Source organism: Oncorhynchus masou, chromosome 13, assembly GCF_036934945.1.
Source record: "Oncorhynchus masou masou isolate Uvic2021 chromosome 13, UVic_Omas_1.1, whole genome shotgun sequence".
Lineage (NCBI taxonomy): Eukaryota > Metazoa > Chordata > Actinopteri > Salmoniformes > Salmonidae > Oncorhynchus > Oncorhynchus masou.
In genome coordinates this window covers 27137179-27165055 of record NC_088224.1, presented here as the reverse complement: position 1 = coordinate 27165055, position 27877 = coordinate 27137179, and the positions used below count along the sequence as shown (strand labels likewise).

At 41.9% G+C, this 27877-nt stretch overlaps 2 protein-coding genes across 3 annotated transcripts; one reads left to right on the top strand and one right to left on the bottom strand.

Annotated features, from left to right (window-relative positions):
* The first annotated feature begins 613 nt into the window (after window positions 1-613).
* On the top strand, window positions 614-15299 carry LOC135552025 (asparagine synthetase [glutamine-hydrolyzing]-like). 2 transcript variants are annotated; one of them, XM_064983379.1, is made up of 12 exons: window positions 614-700; window positions 1744-1999; window positions 10502-10736; window positions 11056-11241; window positions 11628-11729; window positions 11956-12083; window positions 12893-13019; window positions 13322-13428; window positions 13663-13763; window positions 13905-13986; window positions 14236-14391; window positions 14662-15299. In XM_064983379.1, the coding sequence occupies exons 2-12, from the start codon at window positions 1751-1753 to the stop codon at window positions 14869-14871; spliced, it is 1683 nt and encodes a 560-aa protein (XP_064839451.1). In that variant the 5' UTR covers window positions 614-700; window positions 1744-1750; the 3' UTR covers window positions 14872-15299. The 2 variants fall into 2 exon arrangements, with proteins under 2 accessions (XP_064839451.1, XP_064839450.1); XM_064983378.1 differs by having other exon boundaries at window positions 10502-10742.
* Window positions 15300-17339: 2040 nt separating this feature from the next.
* LOC135551389 (protachykinin-like) lies at window positions 17340-27060 on the bottom strand. Its single transcript, XM_064982608.1, has 5 exons — window positions 26424-27060; window positions 25406-25508; window positions 25148-25171; window positions 18356-18412; window positions 17340-18186 (listed from the first exon to the last, which is right to left on the bottom strand). Exons 1-5 carry the CDS (start codon window positions 26532-26534, stop codon window positions 18140-18142), a joined length of 342 nt encoding a protein of 113 aa, XP_064838680.1. The 5' UTR covers window positions 26535-27060; the 3' UTR covers window positions 17340-18139.
* Between the last annotated feature and the right edge of the window lie 817 nt (window positions 27061-27877).

Sequence of the window (27877 nt, the reverse complement as noted above, 5' to 3'; positions counted from 1 at the left end):
GAGTAACTTGTATTTCAGGTAAAACAACAACCCAATGTTTATATCCCAGGACAAATTAGCTAGCAACAACAAGCTAGCTAAATTGCTCTAATGTTAAATGCTTTTCGACCAAATTAACATAGTTGGTTCAGAGTTCGTTTTGATATTTCCACTTGCGTGTACAGTTCGTCTGTTGTGGGTGGAAAAAAATCAACATGCGCGATGACTGACGCACGTGAGCGGTCTGTCTGACGCGCCGTAGAAGCTCGCGGCCCGTCTGTTTCCGCTCATTCACCACGGCGCATTTTAATTCACGTTTGTTCACGTCCGTCACCCCCCCCCCCCCCCACCAATTAGAGGAACAAATATAAGAATTGGTCTGCCTGTGTGAACTCAGCCATATGAGAGACCTTTTTATTAGGTTGACCCCATTTTGCCATGTTGAAAGCTAATACCATTTGCATAATATCTATCTATGTTTATATAACAACATGTCTATTGTCACATGTCACCTTTGGCTGGAAAACTAACTAGAATGTATGTGAAATCTGATCATCTCAAATTTAAACGTAAATTGATGTAATCTTAACCTGATGTTGCAAGCCACGCCCATCTTCCAGTTCAGGAAGTACGTTTTCAGTGTACTAGTTTTTCCTCCGTTGCATCTTCCGCCGCTGAGAATAAGAATTCTGCTTCACCCATCTGTGTCCACGAAATAAAGGTATGTCTTTCAGTAAACTCTGCCATGCCTTTTAATCGAATGTGTCTTTCATTTATCGTGTGGAGGTAACTGTTACTCGTTCTTTCCGGGTGTTTTGTGCGTCATGATAAAGCCAAATGGAATATACCTTTACACAGTATTTGTTTATTGAATGTGATGGGGACTCACATTATGAAACAGTTTCCGGTGTGTGACTTGCCTAAACGGTTTCTTTTTTTTCTTTTTTGTATGGTTAATGATCTGGATCCAACTTTTTTGTGTGTGTCACGAATCGATAAATAATACTAAGTAACATGACGTCAATGATACTGGAAAGAAACAGGCAGGGAGCTGGTCTCGAACCCTCAACCTTCTGGCCCGAAGACCAGCACGCCATCAACTGTGCCCCCAAAATATGCTCAAGGGGTGAAGTCGATATCAGCGCTCATAAACCCAGGGTCGTTACAATACATTTATCGTGAGGCTTGTCCAATTCTATCATCTGCATTCCTGGATGTGATTCAGCACTCAAGCAGCTGTCAATCTGCTAATGCTGTAGTACAAAGTTTGGAAAGCTATGTTTTAAAATCTCACTTACTGCTGAATTATATTAAATCCACAGCATAATACTTTTTGACATATATATAGTTTAGTAATAAAGTATGATAGTGGTATTTTATTGAACCTTTATGTAACTAGGCAAGTCAGTTAAGAACATTCTTATTAACACTTGTGCACCGCCCTATGGTACTCACAATCACGGCTGGTTGTGATACAGCCTGGAATCGAACCAGGGTCCGTAGTGACCCCTCTAGCACTTAGATGCAGTGCCTTAGACCGCTATGCCACTCTGGATATAGACCCTCTTATAGTTTCCTATCTGATTTGCAATACAATATATGTCCAACCCTTAACCCTTAAGGTTTTTCTTCCTTCTAAGTTGAACATTTGAAAAGAACAGTTGCTGAAGGGGCACTAGTCTCTTGTTGCATGTATTTATTAACCCCCCGTCTCTTTCTCCATTTATCCTTTCCCTCCCCCTCCCCTCTCTCTCACCTCTTCAGCTCCAGGATGTGTGGTATTTGGGCCTTGTTTGGCAGTGATGAGTGCATGTCGATTCAGTGCACCAACGCTATGAAGATCGCCCACCGGGGCCCAGACGCTTTTCGTTTTGAGAATGTCAACGGCTTCACAAACTGTTGCTTCGGCTTCCATCGCCTGGCTATCATAGACCAGCTGTATGGCATGCAACCCATCCGCATCAAGAAGTTCCCCTACCTGTGGCTCGTCTACAACGGGGAGATCTACAACCACCACACGGTATGTCTAGCCTGGAATCCACATTGTTTCACAAATCCCAGGCTCAATAGGTCTACAAACCCCACAGTAGTTATGGCCAATCGGCACAAGGTATAGCCTGGAATCCACATAGCCTGGGAATTGTGATGAGAAACTACGTGGATTCCAGGCTATACCTTGTGTCTATGGGCCATAACTACTGTGTGGTTTGTAGATCTCCTACCATAGCCTGGAATTTGTGATGTGAAACTAGGGTAGGAGATCTACAAACCACATAGTAGTTATGGCCCATAGACACATACGGTATAGCCTGGAATCCAAGCTTCTGGACCCCAGGCAACTGTCGGTATGGAGATGGGACTAGGCCTCTGGGAACTGGACACGTTTTGGTGTGGAACATATTCAGTTTCTACTTGCTCGTCACGAAGCAGGGACATACTAATGTTAGTGGGTTGATGGCTTTAGGCCAGGCAACTCCTCTTTTCTTGAAAAGGCACTATTTTTGCCAAAGGGACTTAAAGTACCAGTCAAAAGTTTGGACACACCTATTCATTCAAGGGTTTTTCTTTATTTTGACTATTTTCTACATTGTAGAATAATAGTGAAGACATCAAAATATGATATGACGTTTTTGGCCTATATGATATCTGATATTTTCCTTGCCAAAAAAAAGATACCGATAACCAATATAAACATATTTAGGGGCCTTTTAAGTGTTCTAGTACAGTTAAATAGTTAACACACACACATGGACACAGCGGTCTAAGCCACAGTCCCTGGTTCAAATCTAGGCTGTATCGCATCCGGCCGTGATTAGGAGTCCCGTAGGGCGGTGCACAATTGGCCCATCGTCGGCCGGGGTAGGCGGTCATTGTAAATAGGAATTTGTTCTTAATAATTCCTCTTAAGTATTGGCCCCTTTTTTCAATTTTCATCTAAAATGACATACCTAAATCTTCACTGCCTGTAGCTCAGGCCCTGAAGAAAGGATATGCATTTTATTGGTTCCATTTGAAAGGAAACAGTTTGACGGAATGTAGGAGAATATACCACATTAGATCTGGTAAAGAAAATACAAATAAAAACAACCTTTTTTGTACCATCACCTTTGAAATGCAAGAGAAAGGCCATAATGTACAGTCCAAAAGTTTTCAGAATGACACAAATATTAATCTTCATAAAGTCTGCTGCCTCAGTTTGAATGATGGCAATTTGCATATACTCCAGAATGTTATGAAGAGTGATCTGATGAATTGCAATTAATTGGAAAGTCCCTCTTTGCCATGCAAATGAACTGAATACCAAAACATTTCCACTGCATTTCAGCCCTGCCACAAAAGGACCAGCTGACATGTCAGTGATTCTCTCATTAACACAGGTGTGAGTGTTGACGAGGACAAGGCTGGTCATGCTGATTGAGTTTGAATAACAGACTGGAAGCTTCAAAAGGAGGGTGGTGCTTGGAATCATTGTTCTTCCATTGCTTTGCACAAGAGGGGCAAGGCTAGGATATTGCTGCCAGTAAGATTACACCTAAATCAACCATTTATCGGATCATCAAGAACTTCAAGGAGAGCAGTTCAATTGTTGTGAAGAAGGCTTCAGGGCGCCCAAGAAAGTCCAGCAAGCGCCGGGGCCGTCTCCTAAAGTTGATTCAGCTGCGGGATCGGGGCACCACCAGTACAGAGCTTGCTCAGGAATGGCAGCAGGCAGCTGTGAGTGCATTTGCACGCACAGTGAGGCGAAGACTTTTGGAGGATGGCCTGGTGTCAAGAAGGGCAGCAAAGAAGCCACTTCTCTCCAGGATAACATCAGGGACAGACTGATATTCTGCAAAAGGTATTTTTATTTTTTTATTTCACCTTTATTTAACCAGGTAGGCTAGTTGAGAACAAGTTCTCATTTGCGACCTGGCCAAGATAAAGCAAAGCAGTTCGACACATACAACAACATGGAATAAACAAACATACAATCAACAATACAGTAGAAAAATCTATATACAGCATGTGTAAATGAGGTAGGATTAGAGAGGTAAGGCAATAAATAGGCGATGGTGGCATAGTCATTACAATATAGCAATTAAACACTGGAATGGAAGGATGTGCAAGTTGAGATACTGCGGTGCAAAGGAGCAAGATAAATAAATAAATACAGTATGGGGATGAGGTAGATCTACAGATGAGCTATGTACAGGTGCAGTGATCTGTGAGCTGCTCTGACAGCTGGTGCTTAACTTCTTAGGGCTGCAATCCCGTTAACGGGATCGATATGACAACAGCCAGTGAAAGTGCAGGGCGCCAAATTCAAAACAACATATCTCATAATTAAAAATCCTCAAACAGACATGTATTTTATACCGTTTTAAATGTTATCTTGTTAATCCCACCACAAGTGTCCAATTTTCTATTAGGCTTTACAGCAAAAGCACCACAAACGATTATGTTAGGTCACCACCAACTCACAGAAAAACCCAGCCATTTTTTCAGCCAAAGAGAGGAGTCACAAAAAGCACAAATAGAGATAAAATGAATCACTAAACTTTGATGATCTTCATCAGATGACACTCATAGGACTTCATGATACACAATACATGTATGTTTTGTTTGATAAAGTTCATATTTATATAAAGAAATCTCAGTATACATTGGCGCGTTACGTTCACTAGTTCCATAAACATCCGGTGATATTGCAGCAAGCCACATCATTTTACAGAAATACTCATTACAAATGTCGATGAAAATACAATTGTTAGACATGGAAATATAGATATGCCTCTCCTCAACTTGTTATGGCTGCAATCCCAATATCGGGATAAGTGTCATCAACAACCGCTGAATAGCATAGCGCTACATACAATAAATATTACGATAAATATTTATATTCATGAAATCACAAGTGCAATATAGGGAAACACAGTTTAGCCTTTTGTTAATCCACCTGTTGTGTCAGATTTTGAAATTATGCTTTACAGCGAAAGCAATCCAAGCGTTTGTGTAAGTTTATCGATCGCACGATAAAACATTAAGTACACTTAGCATCAGGTAGCTCGGTCACAAATCAGAAAAGCAATCAAATGAATCGTTTACCTTTTGATCTTCGGATGTTTTCACTCACGAGACTCCCAGTTACACAACAAATGTTCCTTTTGTTCCATAAAGATTATTTTTAGATTCAAAATAATGCGACAAACAGAGGTATGTTCAGAAATCCACAGGAAAGAGCAGTCATGACAACGCAGACAAATTCCAAATAGTTTCCATAATGTCCACAGAAACATGTCAAATGTTTTTTATAGTCAATCCTCAGGTTGTTTTAAAAAATATATAATCGATGATATATCAACTGCAAATGTCTTTCACAGTAGGAGAGGGAAAAGCAATACCTATCCAAACTCTGTTGCGCGAGCAAAACTCATGTGACCACTGCGCTATCGTTCTGGCTCATTTTTCAAAATAAAAGCCTGAAACTATGTCTGAAGACTGTTGACACCTTGAGGAAGCGATAGGAAAAGGAATCTGTTTCTTATCCCTTTAAATGGAGCAAAGGGAGGCTATGGAACATGGAGTTTTCAAAATAGAAGCCACTTCCTGCTTTGATTTTGCTCAGGGTTTCACCAGCAATATCAGTTCTGTTATACTCAGAGACAATATTTTGACAGTTTTGGAATCTTTAGAGTGTTTTCTATCCAATAATAATATGCATATATTAGCAACTGAGACTGGGGAGCTGACCGTTTACAATGGGCACCTTTTCATCCAAGCTACTCAATACTGCCCCTGCAGCCATAAAAAGTTAATGCGACCGCTGTGTCAGATTTCAAGAAAAGCAAACCATGCAATAATCTGAGACAGCGCTCAGAAAAAAAAATTGTCTGCCATGTTGGAGTCAACAGAAATCAGAAATAACATTATAAATATTCCCTAACCTTTGATGATCTTCATCAGAATGCACTCCCAGGAATCCTTGTTCCACAATAAATGTTTGATTTGTTCGATAATGTCCATTATGTCCAAGTAGCTACTTTTGTTAGGGTGTTTAGTACACAAATCCAAACGCACTTGCAGGTCCAGCCAAACGTCGGACGAAAACTTCAAAAAGTTATATTACAGGTCGAATAAACTTGTCAAACTAAGTATAGAATCCATCTTTAGGATGTTATCGTATATCTTCAACGTTCCAACCGGAGAATTCCTTTGTCTGAAGAAAAGCCTTGGAACGCAGGTCGCTATCATGTGAAATGAGCGTGACCAGGACCTGGCTCTCTGCCAGACCACTGACTCAAACAGCTCCCATCAGGCCCCACATCACAGTAGAAGCCTCATTCAGGTTTCGAAAGACTGTTGACATCTAGTGGAAGCCTTAGGAAGTGCAACATAACCAATATCCCACTGTGTATTCAATAGGGGCTGGGTTGAAATTGACCAACCTCAGATTTCCCACTTCCTGTTTGGATTTCTTCTCAGGTTTTTGCCTGCCATATGAGTTATGTTAAACTCACAGACATCATTCAAACAGTTTTAGAAACTTCAGTGTTTTCTATCCAATACTAATAATAATATGCATATATTAGCAACTGGGACTGAGGAGTAGGGTGTTGGAGGCCACAGAAGGGGAGTTGTATGGCACTGAAGCACATCTGGAAGTTAGTCAACACAGTGTCCAAAGAAGGGCCAGAGGTATACAGAATTGTGTTGTCTGCGTAGAGGTGGCTCAAAGAAGCACCAGCAGCGAGAGCGACATCATTGATGTATACAGAAAAGAGTGTCAGCCCGAGAATTGAACCCTGTGGCACCCCCATAGAGACTGCCAGAGCTCCGGACAGCAGGCCCTCCGATTTGACATACTGAGCTCTATCGGAGAAGTAGATGGTGAACCAGGCGAGGCAATCATTGAGAAACCAAGGGATTGGACTGCTGAGGACTGGGGTAAAGTCATTTTCTCTGATGAATCCCCTTTCCGATTGTTTGGGGCATCTGGAAAAAAAGCTTGTCCAGAGAAGACAAGGTGAGTGCTACCATCAGTCCTGTGTCATGCCAACAGTAAAGCATCCCAAGACCATTCATGTGTGGGGTTGCTTCTCAGCCAAGGGAGTGGGCTCACTCACAATTTTGACTAAGAACACAGCCATGAATCAGGAATGGTTCCAACACATCCTCCGAGAGCAACTTCTCCCAACCATTGGCCCCCCAATGGTGGAACAAACTCCCTCACGACGCCAGGACAGCGGAGTCAATCACCACCTTCCGGAGACACCTGAAACCCCACCTCTTCAAGGAATACCTAGGATAGGATAAAGCAATCCTTCTCACCCCCCCCCCCTTAAATGATTTAGATGCACTATTGTAAAGTGGCTGTTCCACTGATGTCAGAAGGTGAATTCACCAATTTGTAAGTCGCTCTGGATAAGAGCGTCTGCTAAATGACTTAAATGTAAATGTAACCATCCAGGAACAGTTTGGTGACAAACAATGCCTTTTCCAGCATGATGGAGCACCTTGCCATAAGGAAAGGTGATATCTAAGTGTCTTGGGGAACAAAACATTGATATTTTGGGTCCATGGCCAGGAAACTCTCCAGACCTTAATCCCATTGAGAACTTGTGGTCAATCCTCAAGAGGCGGGTAGACAAACAAAACCCCACAAATTCTAACAAGCTCCAAGCATTGATTATGCAAGAATGGGCTGCCATCAGTCAGGATGTGGCCCAGAAGTTAATTAGCAGCATGCCAGGGCGGATTGCAGAGGTCTTGAAAAAGAAGGGTCAACACGGCAAATCTTGACTCTTTGGATTAACTTCATGTAATTGTCAATAAAAGCCTTTGACACTTATGAAATGCTTGTAATTTTACTTCAGTATTCCTTCGTAACATCTGACAAAAAATATCTAAAGACACTGAGGCAGCAAACTTTGTGGAAATTAATATTTGTCTTTTGGCCGAGACTGTATTATTCCAGCCCAGGTACAATTTAGATATTGGCCACTAGATGGCAGCAGTGCATGTGCAAAGTTTTAGTCTGATCCAATGAACCTTTGCATTTCTGTTCAAAGTTTTACTGCCCAAATGTGCCTAATTTGTTTATTAATAACTTTTCTTGTTCCAAACTGTGCACTCTCCTCAAACAATATCATGGTATTCTTTCACTGTAATAGCTACTGTAAATTGGACAGTGCAGTTAGATTAACAAGAATTTAAGCTATCTGCCATTATCAGGTATGGCTATGTCCTGGGAAATGTTCTTGTTACTCACAACCTCAAGCTAATCACATTAGTCTATGTTATCTCAACTGTCCCGCAGCGGACCCACCAATCCTGAAGAAGTTGCTCATCTGACTTGCCTAGTTAAATAAAGTTTACACACACACTACACTAACGAAAAAGTTATTTTGTTGGTATTTACCTATGTCCCCATTACTAGTAAAACATAATCAAAACCTATTTCTTTCACTTACTTGCTGTGCGGTTTCATTCATTTGTTCAGTCGTTTCATTCTAAATCAGGATCCATCATACTATGGAACACCGTTTGGGTGTTTGCGTGTCAAATAACACTGTTTGACAAGTCAAATAAGCTTGTTGACCAATCAAGACCTGAATATGACTGCACATCACAATAATTTAATGCATCCATTATTTTTTATGTAGTTATTACACTCCCTCGTATTTCATATGTCACAACTATTCATCGATACATATGCTATGATGCTGGTAAAGTTGTCTCGCGCATCTACAGTGCTGGTCATTAAAAAAAAGCTATCTAGCTCTTGGATGCAAACAATGTTCTTCCCCAAAAACATAGCAAAATGACATCTGTTTCCATAGCTATAGTAAGCTAACTTTTAACAAGGCACACCTGTTAATTGAAATGCATTCCAGGTAACTACCAAGAGTGTGCAAAGCTGTCATCAAGACAAAGGGTGGCTAATTTGAAGATTCTCAAATCTATAATATATTTTGATTTAACACTTTTTTTGGTTGAGTAGGTGTGTCCTAACTTTTGAATGGTACCAGTGTGTGGCCAAAGAAGTTTAGGCAATCTTTTGTTCATGTGAGTTTGAGAACCAGGAGCAAAGATAGTAGGAAGGAAGATCATATTGATAATGGTATTCCCTGTCTTTAAAAGCAATGCACTAACTTGTACATTGGGTTTGTTGGATTTGATTGTGCATACCCTTCCTACAATCCATTGTGATTATCAGCCTGTATGTCATGAGCATGTACACTCCCCTATGTATTTATGTGGACAGTGAAGCTGAAACTTTTCACTAGGCTCTATACTCCATACTCCACCTTTTATTTTGGGTTATTTTCATACATATCTGTTTTACCGTTTAGATAATGAAGAGTGACCACAATTACATTTTATAATACCTGGCAACCTTTCCTATCCTTTGTAGGAGACATGGACCCAGCTCATTTCACGACTCCATAAACCAACCCAAATTACAATATATCAACTTTAAAAAAACGTTTTGTTTGATTATATCTTTGTTTCTTTTTGTTATTTGATTATATTACTGAAATTATATATCATACCTGCTTTAAGTCTGATATGGGGATGGGGGGTGTGTGGTAGGGGATCTGTGTGTGTTTTGCCCTCTGATATGGGGATGGGGGGGGGTGTGGTAGGGGATCTGTGTGTGTTTTGCCCTCTGATATGGGGATGGGGGGGGGTGTGGTAGGGGATCTGTGTGTGTTTTGCCCTCTGATATGGGGATGGGGGGGTGTGGTAGGGGATCTGTGTGTGTTTTGCCCTCTGATATGGGGATGGGGGGGGGTGTGGTAGGGGATCTGTGTGTGTTTTGCCCTCTGCCTGTGCTCTCTGTGTTATCTGTGTAATCATTCAAAATGCCAAATTAAAAAAAACGTTTGAGAGAGAACTAAATGAGAAGTAACAGAAGCATAAATAGCATAACCCCCAACTGAAAATGCTAACCGCCCCTGTTATTTGTAGTAGTGAGAGGATGGGAGTGGCATGATCTTTGTCACTCATCATTATTTAAGATTTCAATCATGATTATCTGTAATCATGGTAGCATCCACATTAATGTAGAAGTGTTCCGAGACAATTCCATTGTTAATTGCAATAAAAGTGATTCCAAAATGACACTAGATTATTTACTATTAATTTCTATTGGGCACAAACTGCAAATGCATCCAAGTTTGTAGTCATTACGTGCTAGGAATATGGGACCAAATACAATACTTTTGACAATTTAATAAACTATAAAAAATGTCGAAATACATATGACCCCTTCAAATGGGGAGACTACATAAGGCACATTACTTTCTAATCGGTAAAACAGATATGTATGAAAATACCTTCAAATAAAAGGTGGTGTTCTGTTGCCTCATAGAAAACATTTATCTCAAATCCAAAATGCTGGAGTATTGAGGCAAAAAAATGGTGCTTCACTGTCCAAATAGATATGTAGGGGAGTGTATGTCATGAGCATGTATGACCACTTGTAATGTCTTATCACATAATAATCCTGATACGCTTCTTCATCTTTTTCCTTCTTTAGCTGAAGAAGCAGTTTGAGTTTACGGACTACCAGACCAAAGTAGACGGTGAGATCCTGCTTCACCTGTACGAGCGGTTCGGCATTCAGAAGATGGCGACCCTATTGGACGGAGTGTTCGCCTTCATCCTCCTGGACACAGCCAATAGGAAAGTGTTCCTGGGGAGGGATACGTATGGCGTGCGGCCCATGTTCAAACTACTGACCGACAATGGCTTCCTGGCTGTGAGCTCTGAGGGTAAAGGTGAGGGGGGACTACTTACTTGACATCTCATTTGGGGTTGAGTGGTTTTAGTTGCTACACAAGTGGATTAAAGAACAATCCCTATTCAGAATAGAATGAACTTTAATGTTTGCGTAAAAAATATATTGTGTAATTACAAAAACGGCTCAACTCTATTGCTATGCAACTGAAATTCAATTAGTAAAGTACAATGTAACAGCTTGTTAAAGATGATAGTAGTGTCTAATGATAGTGTTACTACACGTTTAACAACAACGTCATGTAAAGTGTTACCATGTTAGTTGTTAAACATGTATTGTGTGTTTGTTCCCAGGTCTGACTGATATCACCCACTCCATGTCTTCTCCTCCTAAGATCACTCCGTTCCTCCCGGGGCACTTTGAGGTGTTTGACCTGAAGCCCACTGGGAAGGTAGAGTCTATTCAGATGGACCGCTTCCACTACTGCACCCAGGAGCCCAGCCACGCTGTCTATGACACGGTAGAAATGCTACCCTCCGGTACGTACGTACGTACACACACACACACACATCCATAGTATTTTCATAACGTCAGCATCTTGATTGACAGCAACCATAATGTGGGTCAAGGTTACTGATTATGTAACAGTACCACTACCTGCAGCTAGCTATCAGTGAAATGTGATAAATGTTGTTTGACACCGAAGATGAAGGGAGGAATGGCTTACTGATTATTGTTTCAGGATGCAACCTTTTGGTATTGAGGGTATTGCCATGAATGAAGCATCTTGTCCAACTGAAACCATTGTAGTCACTGACAATAGGAGTTGGATGTGTAGTATGTCGGAGTTGATTTGCCGGTCCTTAACCATTCAGTTGACCGGTCCCTGTGTGATGGCAGTAAGATCTCTTGCTGTCCTCTGTAGGTTTTGTCCCAGAGACAGTGAAGAGCAACATTCGGTTGTTGTTTGAGAACGCTGTCCGGAAACGCCTCATGGCCCACAGGAGGATCGGCTGTCTTCTCTCAGGTACAAATAATGGCTATTGCAGAGTATTTTTGTCTTCTTTGTGTAGTGTCACACATGGAATCTTGCGTAAGCAATGCTTCAGATCTGTTACTTGTCTTTTTTCACTTATGCTTGTCTGTGCAAATACATTAGAATACTTGCTAATTATCATTACACCAAAGGTCAAATTACATGTTTGATAAGCTAGTAAATCATGTTCATGACTGTTACTATATATTTCTACCAGGTGGTCTGGACTCCAGTCTGGTGGCAGCTATGCTGGTCAAACTGGCTAAAGAGGAGAAGTTAAAGTACCCCATCCAGACCTTCGCTATCGGGGCTGAAGACAGCCCAGACATCCTGGCTGCTCGTATGGTGAGAGGCTCCCTCCAGCCTCCATAGAGAGACTGCATTATAATAATGATGATTATGATATTGTGATGAACAGTTTGGGTCGGTTCGGTCTTAGCAGCATGATTCGACACTTCCACACTCCATCCCCCATGGGGCAGCAGCAACCGTGTCAAGGTTCTCTGTCTAGTGTTGATGAAGTGCAATCAGGTGCAGGCGGGATCCTTCAGAGGTGGCTGTAGAGCCTGCCGGTCTTTGTTTTTTTGTTTAATATCTTTAGTTTTGGAGTGGCTTTGGAAGTTTATTTTTGTAAGTATCTATGTTGTTCACCCTTTTCAACAACAAACAATAATCCTCTTGGGCTAGCCAAACCATAAGAGTCGGGACGGAGCCGGCCCTGGATCCTGGTAAGTTTGCGGTCTCCTGGGCACATGTACATACAACACGGTCCTCATACGCTGATTTCTCACATAGATGCACACCTTAAATCTAGGACTCCTAGACTTAGCTAGTGCAACAATATTAGCAGGCTAGTCAATGGGTTTCATAACAGTATAACGTCATAATCAGTAATAATCCAACTTTATTTTTGTAGCATCTTTTACCCAGTACATTACAGCTCACAGGCCATTACAAATGAGCGTTTAAATTAATACAGAAATAACAGAATAGAATACAAATATAATGATAAATACTCCTTTGTGAAGCCGCTTGTGAACTCACTGCTCCCTCTTGGTCAGGCCGCAATTGGAAAAGAGAATTGTCTTAAGTTGAAGGCAATAAATAGATAATACGTGAATGAATGTCTTGGTGAATGTCTCGTGGTGTTCCAGGTGGCGTCGTACATCGGCAGTGAGCACCACGAGGTCAACTTCACCCCTGAGGAAGGTTTCAAAGCCGTGGAGGAGGTGATCTTTCACCTGGAGACCTATGACATCACCACCATACGCGCCTCTGTCGGTGAGAGAACACTATCCCATCTTACATCAACCTCAATCTCCAAACACCAAGCAGAAGTGGTGTCCCACTTAAGCTAAATGAATAGGCTACGAGGGTGACACATTTGTGAAATACCAAGACACTAGACAGTTTAGTTGTACCTTCTCAATGTGCCCACTGACCTGGACAAAGGGAGTCTGGTCAGGCTGCATACCTTTTCCTTCTGATTGGCTGGTTTGAATCCTAGTGGAATCCTGGGAGATTAGTGAGTGTGGCCTACTTCAACTTAATCCTGTTTCCAATAATCTTTTCTCATTTTGAAGGTATGTACCTAGTGTCAAAGTACATCCGTGAGAAGACTGACAGCGTGGTGATTTTCTCTGGGGAGGGCTCTGATGAGCTGACACAGGGGTACATCTACTTCCACAAGGTAAGTTTGTTCCACATCAGAGATGTCATTCTCTCTCACTCACCAATTTCCATGTACCAGTCAGGGTTGTGGTGAATGCAGTAGTCAATTCAGGAAGTGCATGAATAAAAAAAAAAAAAATGGAACTCAATAGGAAATTTGTGGTTAGACTAAATTGAAAATGGAGTTGAACCCAACCCTGGAACCAGTTGTTATGTCTGGGAATATGAACTGAGTTGTTGCTTACTGCTCCAGGCTCCCACGCCCAAGGCAGCAGCAGAGGAGAGTGTTCGTCTGATGAAGGAGCTCTACCTCTTTGATGTCCTGAGAGCCGACCGCACAACCGCTGCACACGGGCAGGGGCATCTTCTTTTTCAATACATCCTTTCCTCAAACTCATCAGTCTGCTCTCTTTCTTTTGAGAAGCTATAGATAATTACTGACGATGTACGTTTTAAAGATGGCACCTAACTGACTTCCTCCTCTCTCCTCTACAGTCTGGAGTTGAGAGTGCCTTTCCTGGACCACAGATTCACAGCGTACTACCTCTCCCTGCCTGAGGAGATGAGGCAACCTAAGGTCAGTCTCCTCCGCCCCAATCACCATATCCTCACTCCCTATCCTGTAGATGTGGCTCTGATGAGATAATGGAGTAGGAAAGTAATGCATTATTGCAAAAGTCTCTTGGGGGATTGTTGTCAGTGTTGTGTATCCAAATCAGAGTCCTTGAAGCAAATATCAGTTTCCAAACATGTAAAGGATTCCGGTGCTATAATTCCAAACACGGTTCAGTTTCACTAAGGGGTGTATGTGTGTGTGTGTAACCAGGATGGAGTGGAGAAGCACCTCCTCAGAGACTCATTTAAAGGTCTGAACCTGATCCCAGACGAGATCCTATGGAGACGTAAAGAGGCCTTCAGCGACGGAATGACTTCTGTCAAGAAGTCCTGGTACAACAGCCTGCAGGACCAAATGGAGTCTGAGGTGCGCACACACACACACACGCGCACACACACACGCGTACACACGCGTACGCACACACACACACACACACGCGCGTACACACACACACACACACGCGCGTACACACACACACACGCGCGTACGCACACACACACAGCAGGCACGTACACACACACACACAGCAGGCACGTACACACACACAAACACACACAGCAGGCACGTACACACACAGGCACGCTGGCATACATGACATATGCACACACACATTCTGACTTCTTTCTCTCCTCCAAGGTGAACGACTACGATCTGGAGAAAGCTCCAAAGACATTCCCGTTCCTCCCTCCCAGAACCAAAGAGGCATACTTCTACCGCCAGGTGTTTGAGAAGCGTTACCCGGGCCAGGCTGAGTGGCTCAGCCACTACTGGATGCCCCGCTGGATCAATGCTACAGACCCCTCAGCCAGAACCCTCTCCATCTACAAGCCTGACAAGGACCAGTGATACAGAAACAGTGGCTCTTTTCCAATTCCCTCACTAGCGCAGCACTTAGAATGAAGCAGTCCATTGAGCATGCATGCATTATAAGTGGTATGCTAGTATGGATATTGGAACCTAGACCGTGTCAGCTGTCAATTACCTCTGTCACCATTACTACAACTCCTCTTCACAACAAACCTATCTAGAATTTGTCTCATGCTAGAGTTGTGAAGATTGTGGGATTTTAGGGTAACAAATTGTAATTTTTGTTGAAAAATGTTTTTGACCTTGTAATGCATCTTTAGCTAATACATATCTAATGAATACCACACTACTTTGGAAATGAAGCTTCTCCTACTGACCGTGCTGCTAGCAAAATGCTATTGGATAAACTATGTCTACTTGAATTTAAAGTTGAATCCCCTCTTCTCCTAATAAAGGCATTAAGACTATGATGAAATTGATTTTTTCACAGTTATTGTCAGGTAGATGATTATATGATAATTGTGCCAGGCCTATGCAGGAAATATCTAGTTTTTGGGATCAGTGTGAATTACGGTTACAGGTTCAGTTCTGATTTGGGGAAACTTGTTTCAGTAGGAATAGTCGATAATATTAGAAGACTGGAATGATGCTTAGTTAAATAAACAATGCTGTTTATCTCCCTGGGGTTCAGTAGCACTACTACTGAAATGCTTTCATACATTATAGTACCATACCTAGATATGATTACATAATACATAGATGTAAATTACATACATATTTTAACAGCTTCAGACATAAGCCAAACCTTAACACAATTCTTAACCGTTCCTAATGAGTTCTATCGGCAAAATATGCCTTTTCCTCTTATTCACATTATTATGAAGTTGGATGCATATAACAGGTAATGTAAAGATGTGTGTTTTTTTTTTTTAAATATAGCCACTTACCCAGAGGTTAGATATAACCTGTGATTTCTGTCTGTTTGCCTCTGATCCAGACAGGAAGGAGGCAGCCTTTTAAAATAAAGGACATTTTTCTTTCCTGCCTGCTGTAATAGATGACATTTGTCAGGTCCAGTTCCGTGCAGATGAGGCTGGGCTAATTGTAATGGCTGGAATGGAATAGAGTCCAACGTGGTTGCCATGTGTTTGATACTGTTCTGTTTATGCCATTACAATGAGCATGTCCTCCTATAACTCCTCCCAAACTGACAGAGATACCCTAATTCAACTAATTTACCTTTTTAAACATCTTTTAAATGTCAGAACAGTTATGATGAAACTTAAGCTTTCATGCATTGATCAAGTCCCAAAGTTATCTTTCTTATTGAAAAGGAAAAGGCACAACATCCACTCACCATTAAAAACAGTTTATTGAATCAACTACATTTACATTACATTTAAGTCATTTAGCAGACGCTCTTATCCAGAGCGACTTACAAATTGGTGAATTCACCTTCTGACATCCAGTGGAACAGCCACTTTACAATAGTGCATCTAAATCATTTAAGGGGGTGGGGGGGTGAGAAGGATTACTTATCCTATCCTAGGTATTCCTAAGCTATTTAAAGCTTGATTGTTTGTCCTTCATCAGGATATGAATTTGAAAATTTCTTACTCATTTCGTCTCCCCCTCTGTTTTTGTTTGAACTTGTCATCATACTCATGTCATATGAGAAAGGCTAATGCTTCTGATATGACTTAGCCATTCTGTACTTAATAAGTGGCCACACAAACTGATCAGACAGATAATGTACCTATCTGGAATATCGATGACAAAAGGACGAGGTGTTTGTTGCCCGTTACAAACTGCCCTTTACTGGAGTGTGTTGTGTTGAAGAGAGCAAGACCATGGCATGGCGTAATAATGGCCTATAAATCATTTTCACGAACGTTTAAGTAAAGTGTGCTACGCGTGTGTTCTTGCGTGAGCGTGTCATTAAGATAATGATAGAATGTGTATCAGATTGAATATCACGCTGGGAACAACATGAATCAATTGAAGATAAAACATGATTGGGACAGGCTGGTATAATGGGTTCCTTAAGGAAGCCCACTCAGACCAAAACAGGTTGGATGCTAAACATAGTGCATTGATTGCACTTTGTTTTCTGAACGGCAATCCATCTCGACTCTAGATGGAAATGTATGAAACTATAGCGTTACATGTCTAAAGAGATAGTGTCTATCTACTGTATTAAACTGCTTCTGAAATAAACGTGCTTGACAATATCTATCTCACTTGTTATTGTTTTGTTTTTTGTGTGGTCATGATCATAAGTTTGCATTACAATATTCACACTGGTATACCACTTAAGTACAAAGCAATATATTGGGCATGCATTCTAAGTGGTATGGATATTGGATCATATGCACTTGTGTGAGAAGGAGGGGTTGCCCAATTTGGCAACTGTGTGCTACTTTCTTTGTCCACTAGAGGGTGGACCACTCCACATTATCAACACCCTCTACACAGCAAAGTCCACCAGTGAAAATAAGGAATTCAAGTTCCACCAATAAAGAAAATAGTTTTAATATATCAAGCCACAATTACATACAAGTATTCTGTCATACCATACATCTTGGTTTCATAAACATGACAGTTTGATTTACAGTCAATTTAAATGAGAGCATGTCCTGATGGAGCAGCATGTCTGTAGTGTACCAGAGTATTTAGTTTATTTACAGCACAATCAGTTGTGATTTTAACAGTTGAGGCACTAGACAGTGGGATTGGCAGTGCAATTTTCTACATACCCTGGGGTAGAGCTTTGCTTTGATGGTCCACGACAACAGTATTCTCTGGAACCTATGATATGGTGATGGTACTAATACTTTGACATACATTAAATAACATAATGTTTCTGTAAGGTACGGTAGGAGTATCAGTTCACACCGAGGGTGACAACAGTCCACTATCTTCCACAAATTTACCAGGTTTTCCCAGAAATCCTAGTTGGAATATTCTGGAAATGTCCATCTTATGATTTCCCTTCTAATTCCAATCTTCCAACCGGAATATCTGGAAAACCTGGGAATAATTGGGGAAACAAACAGAATTTTGTAACCCTATTCAGATCACACTCCTACATTCTTCCTGAACAAGTCAAATTGGCACAGTCAGGTACAGTACAGCTACATCACCACGATGTGAAAACAGACATTTTATTACGGTAATTTACAATAAATTTGACAACACATATTTTGGAGGAAACAAAATTACGCATCAGACACCCCTTCCAATCTTCTGTAGGAATGACTTGTTGAGAAGCGGACCAATAGCAGAGGACTGAATACAGATGAACTGGTTAGCGGCGCTTGTTGTCGTTCTGTTGTGTGTTCCACTCAAATGAATCTATGGTTGAAGAGAAAGCTTGTAAATAACACAGCACAGATTCTTTTCAGATTGTCATTTTTAGCCCAGTTCCAGCAATTATTGTGGATTCGTAACCAGGCCAGCTAAGAACAGCTTGGTTCAGCTCGGCTAGACTCAGTAGTGTAAAAAGCCAATATGAGGCCTGTACCTGGTTCGTCTTGGCTCCTCTTGCCCATCAATCCAACAAAGGAGTTAATTTTATGCCCTGAAAGAGAAGACAGCCAATACCATTGACACTGCAGTTATAGACAATGAGTGATGCAGTGACTAGTGTGCAGAGCAAAAAGGTGCGAGTTCTTTCAGTAACTGCCAATATTGTTAACATCCTGACCCTAACCTTAACCCTTATTCTAACCTTAACCCTTATTCTAACCCTAACTGTAACCTTAGCAAGCGGTTGCTTATCAACAGATAGTGTGTTGTATCCAAATAACGTGTGACCAATCACTTTTGTCAGTGATGCAATGAATAGTGTATAACCTAAATGGTGAGAGGAGAGTGTGTAGAATCATATCTACACTCCTCCTACTCTGGCAGATATCTAGTCTTGTGCAAATTGATGGATGGACTCAGTCCCCATCCCCTTGCCCTAGTGACTGAGAGATATAGAGGCGGCCACCCACACGTTTTGGAAGGAAGGGTAGTGGTTGGAGATTGTTTTTCGTAGGAGGGCGGGATAGGATGCATGTACTGAGGGGACACTTGCGTCACAGACTGACGGATGTCTCTGTCAGACTCTGTCAATCACACTAATGGAATAGAATATAAAGGTGGAGGGAATGGGGGAGACAGGGGAGGATGTGGGGGAGAAGGGGGAGTGGTGGGGTTATAAAACTCTGCTTGAGACCCCTGGGATACCCTATCTGTCAACATACCCTCTCTGGCATCACATCAGGGGTTTGGGAATCATGATGATCGTAACGGGGCGACGGCATCCTGTGCCATTTCCATTGGTGGTCTAGTCACGAGTCACTTGAAATTTCCCCTCCGGACGTCATAAGTACTTGGCCCCTCCATTGTGTGTTGTATACTGTAATATATTATAATGTATATATAATATATATGCTGTATAATGTATGTATTATATTCAACAGTTTGTGTGGAAGGTTGAGATGCTCGGGTCCATCTTTCCATCATCCGCGTAACCAATCTAATTTAATGCCTAAATGTCCTTGGGGCATTGATTGAAGCACTCTCTCTCTCCCCCTTTCTCTGTCTCCCTCTCTCGCTCACCTTTGCTCTCTCCCCATCTCTCTTCTTCCATTCCTCTCTCTCCCCTCTCTCTCTCTCTTCTTCCATTCCTCTCTCTCCCCTCCCTCTCTCTTCTTCCATTCCTCTCTCTCCCCTCCCTCTCTCTTCTTCCATTCCTATCTCTCCCCTCTCTCTCTCTTCTTCCATTCCTCTCTCTTCCCTCTCTCTCTTCTTCCATTCCCCTCTCTCCCCTCTCTTCTTCCATTCCTCTCTCTCCCCTCCCTCTCTCTTCTTCCATTCCTCTCTCTCCCCTCCCTCTCTCTTCTTCCATTCCTCTCTCTCCCCTCTCTCTCTCTTCTTCCATTCCTCTCTCTCCCCCTCTCTTTCTTCCATTCCTCTCTCTCCCCTCCCTCTCTCTTCTTCCATTCCTCTCTCTCCCCTCCCTCTCTCTTCTTCCATTCCTCTCTCTCCCCCTCTCTCTCTCTTCTTCCATTCCGCTCTCTCCCCTCCCTCTCTCTTCTTCCATTCTTCTCTCTCCCCTCTCTCTCCCTTCTTCCATTCCTCTCTCTCCCCTCTCTCTCTCTTCTTCCATGCCTCTCTCTCCCCTCCCTCTCTCTTCTTCCATTCCTCTCTCTCCCCTCTCTCTCTCTTCTTCCATTCCTCTCTCTCCCTCCCTCTCTCTTCTTCCATTCCTCTCTCTCCCCTCTCTCTCTCTTCTTCCATTCCTCTCTCTCTCCTCCCTCTCTCTTCTTCCATTCCTCTCTCTCCCCTCCCTCTCTCTTCTTCCATTCCTCTCTCTCCCCTCTCTCTCTCTTCTTCCATTCCTCTCTCTCCCCTCCCTCTCTCTTCCATTCCTCTCTCTCCCCTCTCTCTCTCTTCTTCCATTCCTCTCTCTCCCCTCCCTCTCTCTTCTTCCATTCCTCTCTCTCCCTCTCTCTCTCTTCTTCCATTCCTCTCTCCCCTCCCTCTCTCTTCTTCCATTCCTCTCTCTCCCCTCCCTCTCTCTTCTTCCATTCCTCTCTCTCCCCTCCATCTCTCTTCTTCCATTCCTCTCTCCCCTCTCTCTCTCTTCTTCCATTCCTCTCTCTCCCCTCCATCTCTCTTCTTCAATTCCTCTCTCTCCCCTCTCTCTCTCTTCTTCCATTCCTCTCTCTCCCCTCTCTCTCTTCTTCCATTCCTCTCTCTCCACTCTCTCTCTCTTCTTCCATTCCTCTCTCTCCCCTCTCTATTTCTCTCTCATTGCTTCTAATGATGAGTGATGTACAGTCATGCCTGCATTAAGGCTCCTGCCACACATTGGTCTATACCAGATATTCAGTCAATTCAGAACATATTTGACTTTTTCCAAATTTTGTTACGTTACAGCCTTATTCTAAAATGTATTGTTTTCCCTCAACAATCTACACACACACTACCCCATAACGACAAAGCGAAAAACAGAAATACATAATTTACATAATAACACAATAATAACAAAATATCAAATCAAATTGTATTTGTCACATGCACCGAATACAACAGGTGTAGACCTTACCACTAAATGTTTACTTACAAGCCCTTAACAATGCAGTTCAAGAAATAGAGTTAAGAAAACATTTACTAAACAAACTAAAGTTGAAAAAAATCCTAAAATCAAAAAGTAACACAAGAAAATGACACAACAATAATGAGGCTATATACAGGGGGAACCAGTCCGTCAACATTTTCTAAAGACCCCATGGGAAATATCACATTTACATAAGAATTCAGACCGTTTCCCCAGTACTTTGTTAAAGAACCCTTGGCAGCAATTACAGCCTCGAGTCTTTTTGGGTATGACACTACAAGCTTGGCACATCTGTATTTGTGGAGTTTCTCCCATTCTTCTCTGCAGATCCTCTCAAGCTCTGTCAGGTTGGATGGGGAGCGTCGCTGCACAGCTATTTTCAGGTCTCCAGAGATGTTAGATTGGGTTCAAGTACGGACTCTGGCTGGGCCACTCAAGGACATTCAGAGACTTGTCCCGAAGCCACTCCTGCGTTGTCTTGGCTGTGTGCTTAAGGTGGGTCCTAAATGCCCCTGCAGCAGGTTTTCATCAAGGATCTCGTAGTACTATGCTCCATTCATCTTTCCCTCGATCCCGACTCGTCTCCCAGTCCCAGCCGCTGAAAAACATCACCACAGCATGATGCTAGCACCACCATGCTTCTCCGTAGGGATGGTCCCAGGTTTCCTCCAGATGTGACGCTTGGCATTCAGGCCAAAGAGTTCAATCATGGTTTTATCAGACCAAGGAATCTTGTTTTTAGCGAGCTGTCATGTGCCTTTTACTGAGGTGTGGCTTCCGTCTGGCCACTCTATCATAAAAGTCTGATTGGTGAAGTGCTGCAGAGAAGGTTGTCCTTCTGGAAGGTGCTCCCACCACCACAGAGGAACTCTGGAGCTCTGTCAGAGTGACCATCGTGTTCTTGGTCACCTCCCTGACCAAGGACCTTCTCCCCCGATTACTCAGTTTGGCCAGGCGGCCAGCTCTAGGAAGAGTCTTGGTGGTTACAAACTTCTTCCATTTGAGAATGATAGAGGCCAATGTGTTCTTGGTTTTTGCTCTGACATGCACTGTCAACTGTGGGACCTTATATAGACAGGTGTGTGCCTTTCCAAATCATGTCCAACCAATTGAAATTACCACAGGTGGACTCCAATCCAGTTGTGCAAAAAAATTCAAAAAATCAGTTTTTGATTTATCATTATGGGGTATTGTGTGTAGTTTGAGGAGGATTAGTTTTTTAAAATCCATTTTAGAATAAGGCTGAATTTAACAAATTGTGTTAAAAGGGATTAGGTCTGAACACTTTCTAAATGCACTATACAGTATAATTTATGCTGCACTTGCTGCCTCCTTTCGCTGAGTCGGGGAGTCATTTAAGAAATGCCGAAATGACTGAACAGAGGGGATGTAGGATATCCCTCTCTCTCTCCCACTGGGCACAGATGGCATTTCAATGTCTAGTTTTGATTTACATTTGGTTGAGTTAATTACAGTGAATTCAGCATGAAAAAAAATATGATATCACCATGTTCAAAGTTATTTGATAAATTTCCTTTCATTGATTACCTTTTCCATGTTGATTCAACGTCATCACATTTTTTTACTCAGTTGGGGTCAAGGGGTCTTCAAGGCAGAATTAACACTACCACCCTAGTGAAGAAATGGAGTGGTCTTCAAGGCAGAATTAACACTACCACCCTAGTGAAGAAATGGAGTGGTCTTCAAGGCAGAATTAACACTACCACCCTAGTGAAGAAATGGAGTGGTCTTCAAGGCAGACTTAACACTACCACCCTAGTGAAGAAATGGAGTAGTCTTCAAGGCAGACTTAACACTACCACCCTAGTGAAGAAACGGAGTGGTCTTCAAGGCAGAATTAACACTACCACCCTAGTGAAGAAACGGAGTGGTCTTCAAGGCAGACTTAACACTACCATCCTAGTGAAGAAATGGAGTGGTCTTCAAGGCAGACTTAACACTACCATCCTAGTGAAGAAATGGAGTGGTCTTCAAGGCAGACTTAACACTACCATCCTAGTGAAGAAATGGAGTGGTCTTCAAGGCAGACTTAACACTACCACCCTAGTGAAGAAATGGAGTGGTCTTCAAGGCAGAATTAACACTACCACCCTAATGAAGAAATGGAGTGGTCTTCAAGGCAGACTTAACACTACCATCCTAGTGAAGAAATGGAGTGGTCTTCAAGGCAGACTTAACACTACCACCCTAGTGAAGAAATGGAGTGGTCTTCAAGGCAGACTTAACACCACCATCTTAGTGAAGAAATGGAGTGGTCTTCAAGGCAGACTTAACACTACCACCCTAGTGAAGAAATGGAGTGGTCTTCAAGGCAGACTTAACACTACCATCCTAGTGAAGAAATGGAGTGGTCTTCAAGGCAGACTTAACACTACCATCCTAGTGAAGAAATGGAGTGGTCTTCAAGGCAGACTTAACACTACCACCCTAGTGAAGAAATGGAGTGGTCTTCAAGGCAGACTTAACACCACCATCTTAGTGAAGAAATGGAGTGGTCTTCAAGGCAGACTTAACACTACCACCCTAGTGAAGAAATGGAGTGGTCTTCAAGGCAGACTTAACACTACCATCCTAGTGAAGAAATGGAGTGGTCTTCAAGGCAGACTTAACACTACCACCCTAGTGAAGAAACTGAGTGGTCTTCAAGGCAGAATTAACACTACCACCCTAGTGAAGAAATGGAGTGGTCTTCAAGGCAGACTTAACACTACCACCCTAGTGAAGAAATGGAGTGGTCTTCAAGGCAGACTTAACACTACCATCCTAGTGAAGAAATGGAGTGGTCTTCAAGGCAGACTTAACACTACCACCCTAGTGAAGAAATGGAGTGGTCTTCAAGGCAGACTTAACACTACCATCCTAGTGAAGAAATGGAGTGGTCTTCAAGGCAGACTTAACACTACCATCCTAGTGAAGAAATGGAGTGGTCTTCAAGGCAGACTTAACACTACCACCCTAGTGAAGAAACTGAGTGGTCTTCAAGGCAGAATTAACACTACCACCCTAGTGAAGAAATGGAGTGGTCTTCAAGGCAGACTTAACACTACCACCCTAGTGAAGAAATGGAGTGGTCTTCAAGGCAGACTTAACACTACCATTCTAGTGAAGAAATGGAGTGGTCTTCAAGGCAGACTTAACACTACCACCCTAGTGAAGAAATGGAGTGGTCTTCAAGGCAGACTTAACACTACCATCCTAGTGAAGAAATGGAGTGGTCTTCAAGGCAGACTTAACACTACCACCCTAGTGAAGAAATGGAGTGGTCTTCAAGGCAGACTTAACACTACCATCCTAGTGAAGAAATGGAGTGGTCTTCAAGGCAGACTTAACACTACCATCCTAGTGAAGAAATGGAGTGGTCTTCAAGGCAGACTTAACACTACCACCCTAGTGAAGAAATGGAGTGGTCTTCAAGGCAGACCTAACACTACCATCTTAGTGAAGAAATGGAGTGGTCTTCAAGGCAGACTTAACACTACCACCCTAGTGAAGAAATGGAGTGGTCTTCAAGGCAGACTTAACACTACCATCCTAGTGAAGAAATGGAGTGGTCTTCAAGGCAGACTTAAGACTAGTGAGGGAATAGTGAGGGAAGAGGTCTTTAAGGCAGAATTAAAAGGATGTACCCTAGTGAGGGAATTTTGGGGTTTTCAAGGCATTGAAGACCACCTACTGTCTCCTTAAATCCCTCAAACAGCCTGTTAGCTGTGTGGGTTATGATTTAATTAAAACATCTGACATTTTTTTTTCTCTCTCTCCCTCTCTTTTGTTTGACTTTTACTTACCATTATGCAAAATAAATATCAATTTTCAACCCATTCATGTTCTTATTTTTCTGCTGGGCAACATTTGGTGTGTGTTCTCCCTCCCACGCATGGTTAGTACGAACCTCTACAACCAACATGGTGAAGTACGTCATCAAACGTCATAACTTGTAACACCTGACCTGATGTGCAAATAATCCCCAACCTTGTCTGACAGGCTACCAGCACCTGCCTAGCCGACACACGTGTGCCTCACTTGCTCAGTTATGCACAGTCCTTGTGCCTTTGTAACATGTCAGTAAAACGAATTATAACTCAATAAACCATGGCTTCATATTTCGGTATGCAAGGACAATTATTGGGAAATATTATCCAATATTAATGAAAAACATTAATTAATTATGAGTTTGTCACTTACTTTTACGGGTTATCTGTGCATTCGCTGTTGGAAGAAAGGGGGGAAAACATCAATCAATGTAGGCCGACAATAATGCCATTTCCTTTATGAATAGGCAAAACACGTGCATAAAGATATTGATATACAGTTTGTAATTATGAATTGCAATAATAATGCATATCAATTAATGTGATTCATTTTAATGGCAATACACGGAAAAGTGTCTTATAGAGACTGAAGAATGGCGACAGGGCGAGGCGCAAGGAGGCACGGTCTTACCGGAGGAGCGTTTCCCCATCAGGCCAAAGAACTGATGAGGCCGCGGTTTCCGCGTCATCCTCCGCAGTATCTCTCTGAACGGGTCAGACGACTGCCACTCGTCCTGCACGACAGAGGAAATCAAATGAACGGAACATTAGACATAGGGTATAGGAGGAGGGGGAGACAGACTCCTTTATAGCCTACAAGCCTATAGCTCTGCGTAAAATATCGTATATTTTTATGGCTCTAGATCTAATCTCGCAGGGCAATCTATATATATCAGTAAAGACACCCCGTGTGAACTTTCATATCCGATCCTATTTTTATCTGACGGTGTAGCCTATATTTCTAGAGTCAACATTAGTCTAAAAGCAGGGGCCCAACAGCTGCTAATGATCACGGGCTCATTAAAGTGTCCATCACTTATCCAAGACATCCCTGGTCCTTTGGTTCCTTCCTTATTGAATAATACAACCCACCCGCCTTGTTACAACGCTCTGTTTCCTCAGCGGCGAGGCAATGATTACATAGGCCTACCTGCTAAATGTTCTCAATCTGACTGAAGTTTATGAGAAATATGCCCCAAAATCCGCCCAGAGACTTGGCAGTCGCCCAGCACGCAATGTCAAAGGTTGAACGTGCGCTACATGTGAATGAAGCTTCAATCTGGGACTAAAGTAATGGTCGCTGTACACTGAGCTAAAAGCTCACAATTTACGCCCAATGAATCATAACAAATATTTCACCCGACATTATGTTTAATCCCTATACATGCTTAATTACGCATCACCAAACTCTCCGAAACAGGTGAATTATCCAATAACAGACATCAGCATACAAATATTTTATAACATGTGTGATAAAAAATAGGTTTAAACAATTTAAGGCTGTGCCATTAAATTAAACAATATTTTTTGTCCAATAGTTAAGCAATCATACCTTTTTACATGTTCATTTTATAATTCGTTTAATAGACGATTCTAACGAAAAAATAATATAATTGTCTTGTTATGTCAAATCATTAAATCATTCCTACCGTAATTTGATCGTTTGTCCAATAATCAAGATCTTCTTTTGGACCAATTTCTTCACAAAAAAATTGGGCAATAGCAATAAAAGCTATCACAAGCGGTAGAAGTAATTTCATGATGCAGCTATCTGTTGCGCACAACTCTTCCGCCCTAAAACTATTCTTTCTTCGTTTGTTTCTATTTTAAAAAGTAGAAATAGGCTATTAAAGCACTTGTAAACTGAGTTTAAATGTTTTTCAACCACTCTCTATGACTTTTGAGAGCTCGATGTTTACACCTGCGGAAATTGGTATCGTCTCCTCTTCATATAAGTGTCTTAAGCGTACGCAAAAATGAAATGTTCCTTCCTTGGTTGAAACCTCCGTTCAGTTCCCTCTGCTCCAGTCCGCGCGCTCTGCCGCTCTATAGCGCCTACACCTTGGTCCTGTTGGGTCTTTGTGACAACACTGTAGTACTGCACTAGGTTATATAGCAAGGGGTAGAAGTGCGACAGGTATCTTAATTCGCTTTAAATCAAGTACATTTACTTGACATGTACTTCCTGAGAGCTGTGTGATGACTAACATCCGTCGTGGTATTTTGCATATGGTCGATATTACTTTCAAACGTTCCCCTATGACCCTCCTTAGCACTCTGCTTATTGTTCCCGTTGTAATCGGAATGTCCAAGTGAAGCGAATGGAGTAGGAGAGTCTGATGACGCACTGAAGTTCAAGGTTTCTACGTAAGTACTTATGACTGTCCTACGCCAAAGCAACAAAATCATTATAAAACGAAAATGGATTTGCATCTTATATATCAGTGGAAGATGTTTTCAACAAACATTCCAGAATCTTCACATTGCAGTTGACAAGTTTGGATTCTAAAAGTCACTTTTCTAAACTTTTGTAAAAATGAATAGTTGTAAATGGAATAATTAGAATTGCTAAACCATGTTAACAGGAGTCTCATCTTTTTTCTGATTTCATATGTTACTTTAGAAAGTAAACATGTTTAAATAAAATCTTAGATAGGCCTACAGAACTTTATCATTTTTGAACCCCTCTAAACAACTCTAAAATCACACAGACAAGGTCCCCCAATCACTTATAGGCACTATAGGCTTCTCTCAGAAGAGGATGCTGTGTGCTTTCTTCCTTTCTACCCAGATATAGGCTATTTGACAATGGTTCTGGACACATAGTGCTGTAGGCCTACATGACACTCCCACAGAGCTTTTAAACAAAGTCGAAATCATGGAGGTTGAAAGAAAGAGAAAGCGAGTGAAAGAGAGAGAGCAAAAACATATATAGTCCCTTGACTTTTTCCACATTTTGTTACGTAACAGCCTTATTCTAAAATTCATTCAATTGTTTTTTTCCCCTCATCAATCTACACACAATACACCATAATGACAAAGCAAAAACAGGTTTTTAGAAATTTTAGCAAAGTATTAAAAATAAAAACTGAAATATGACATT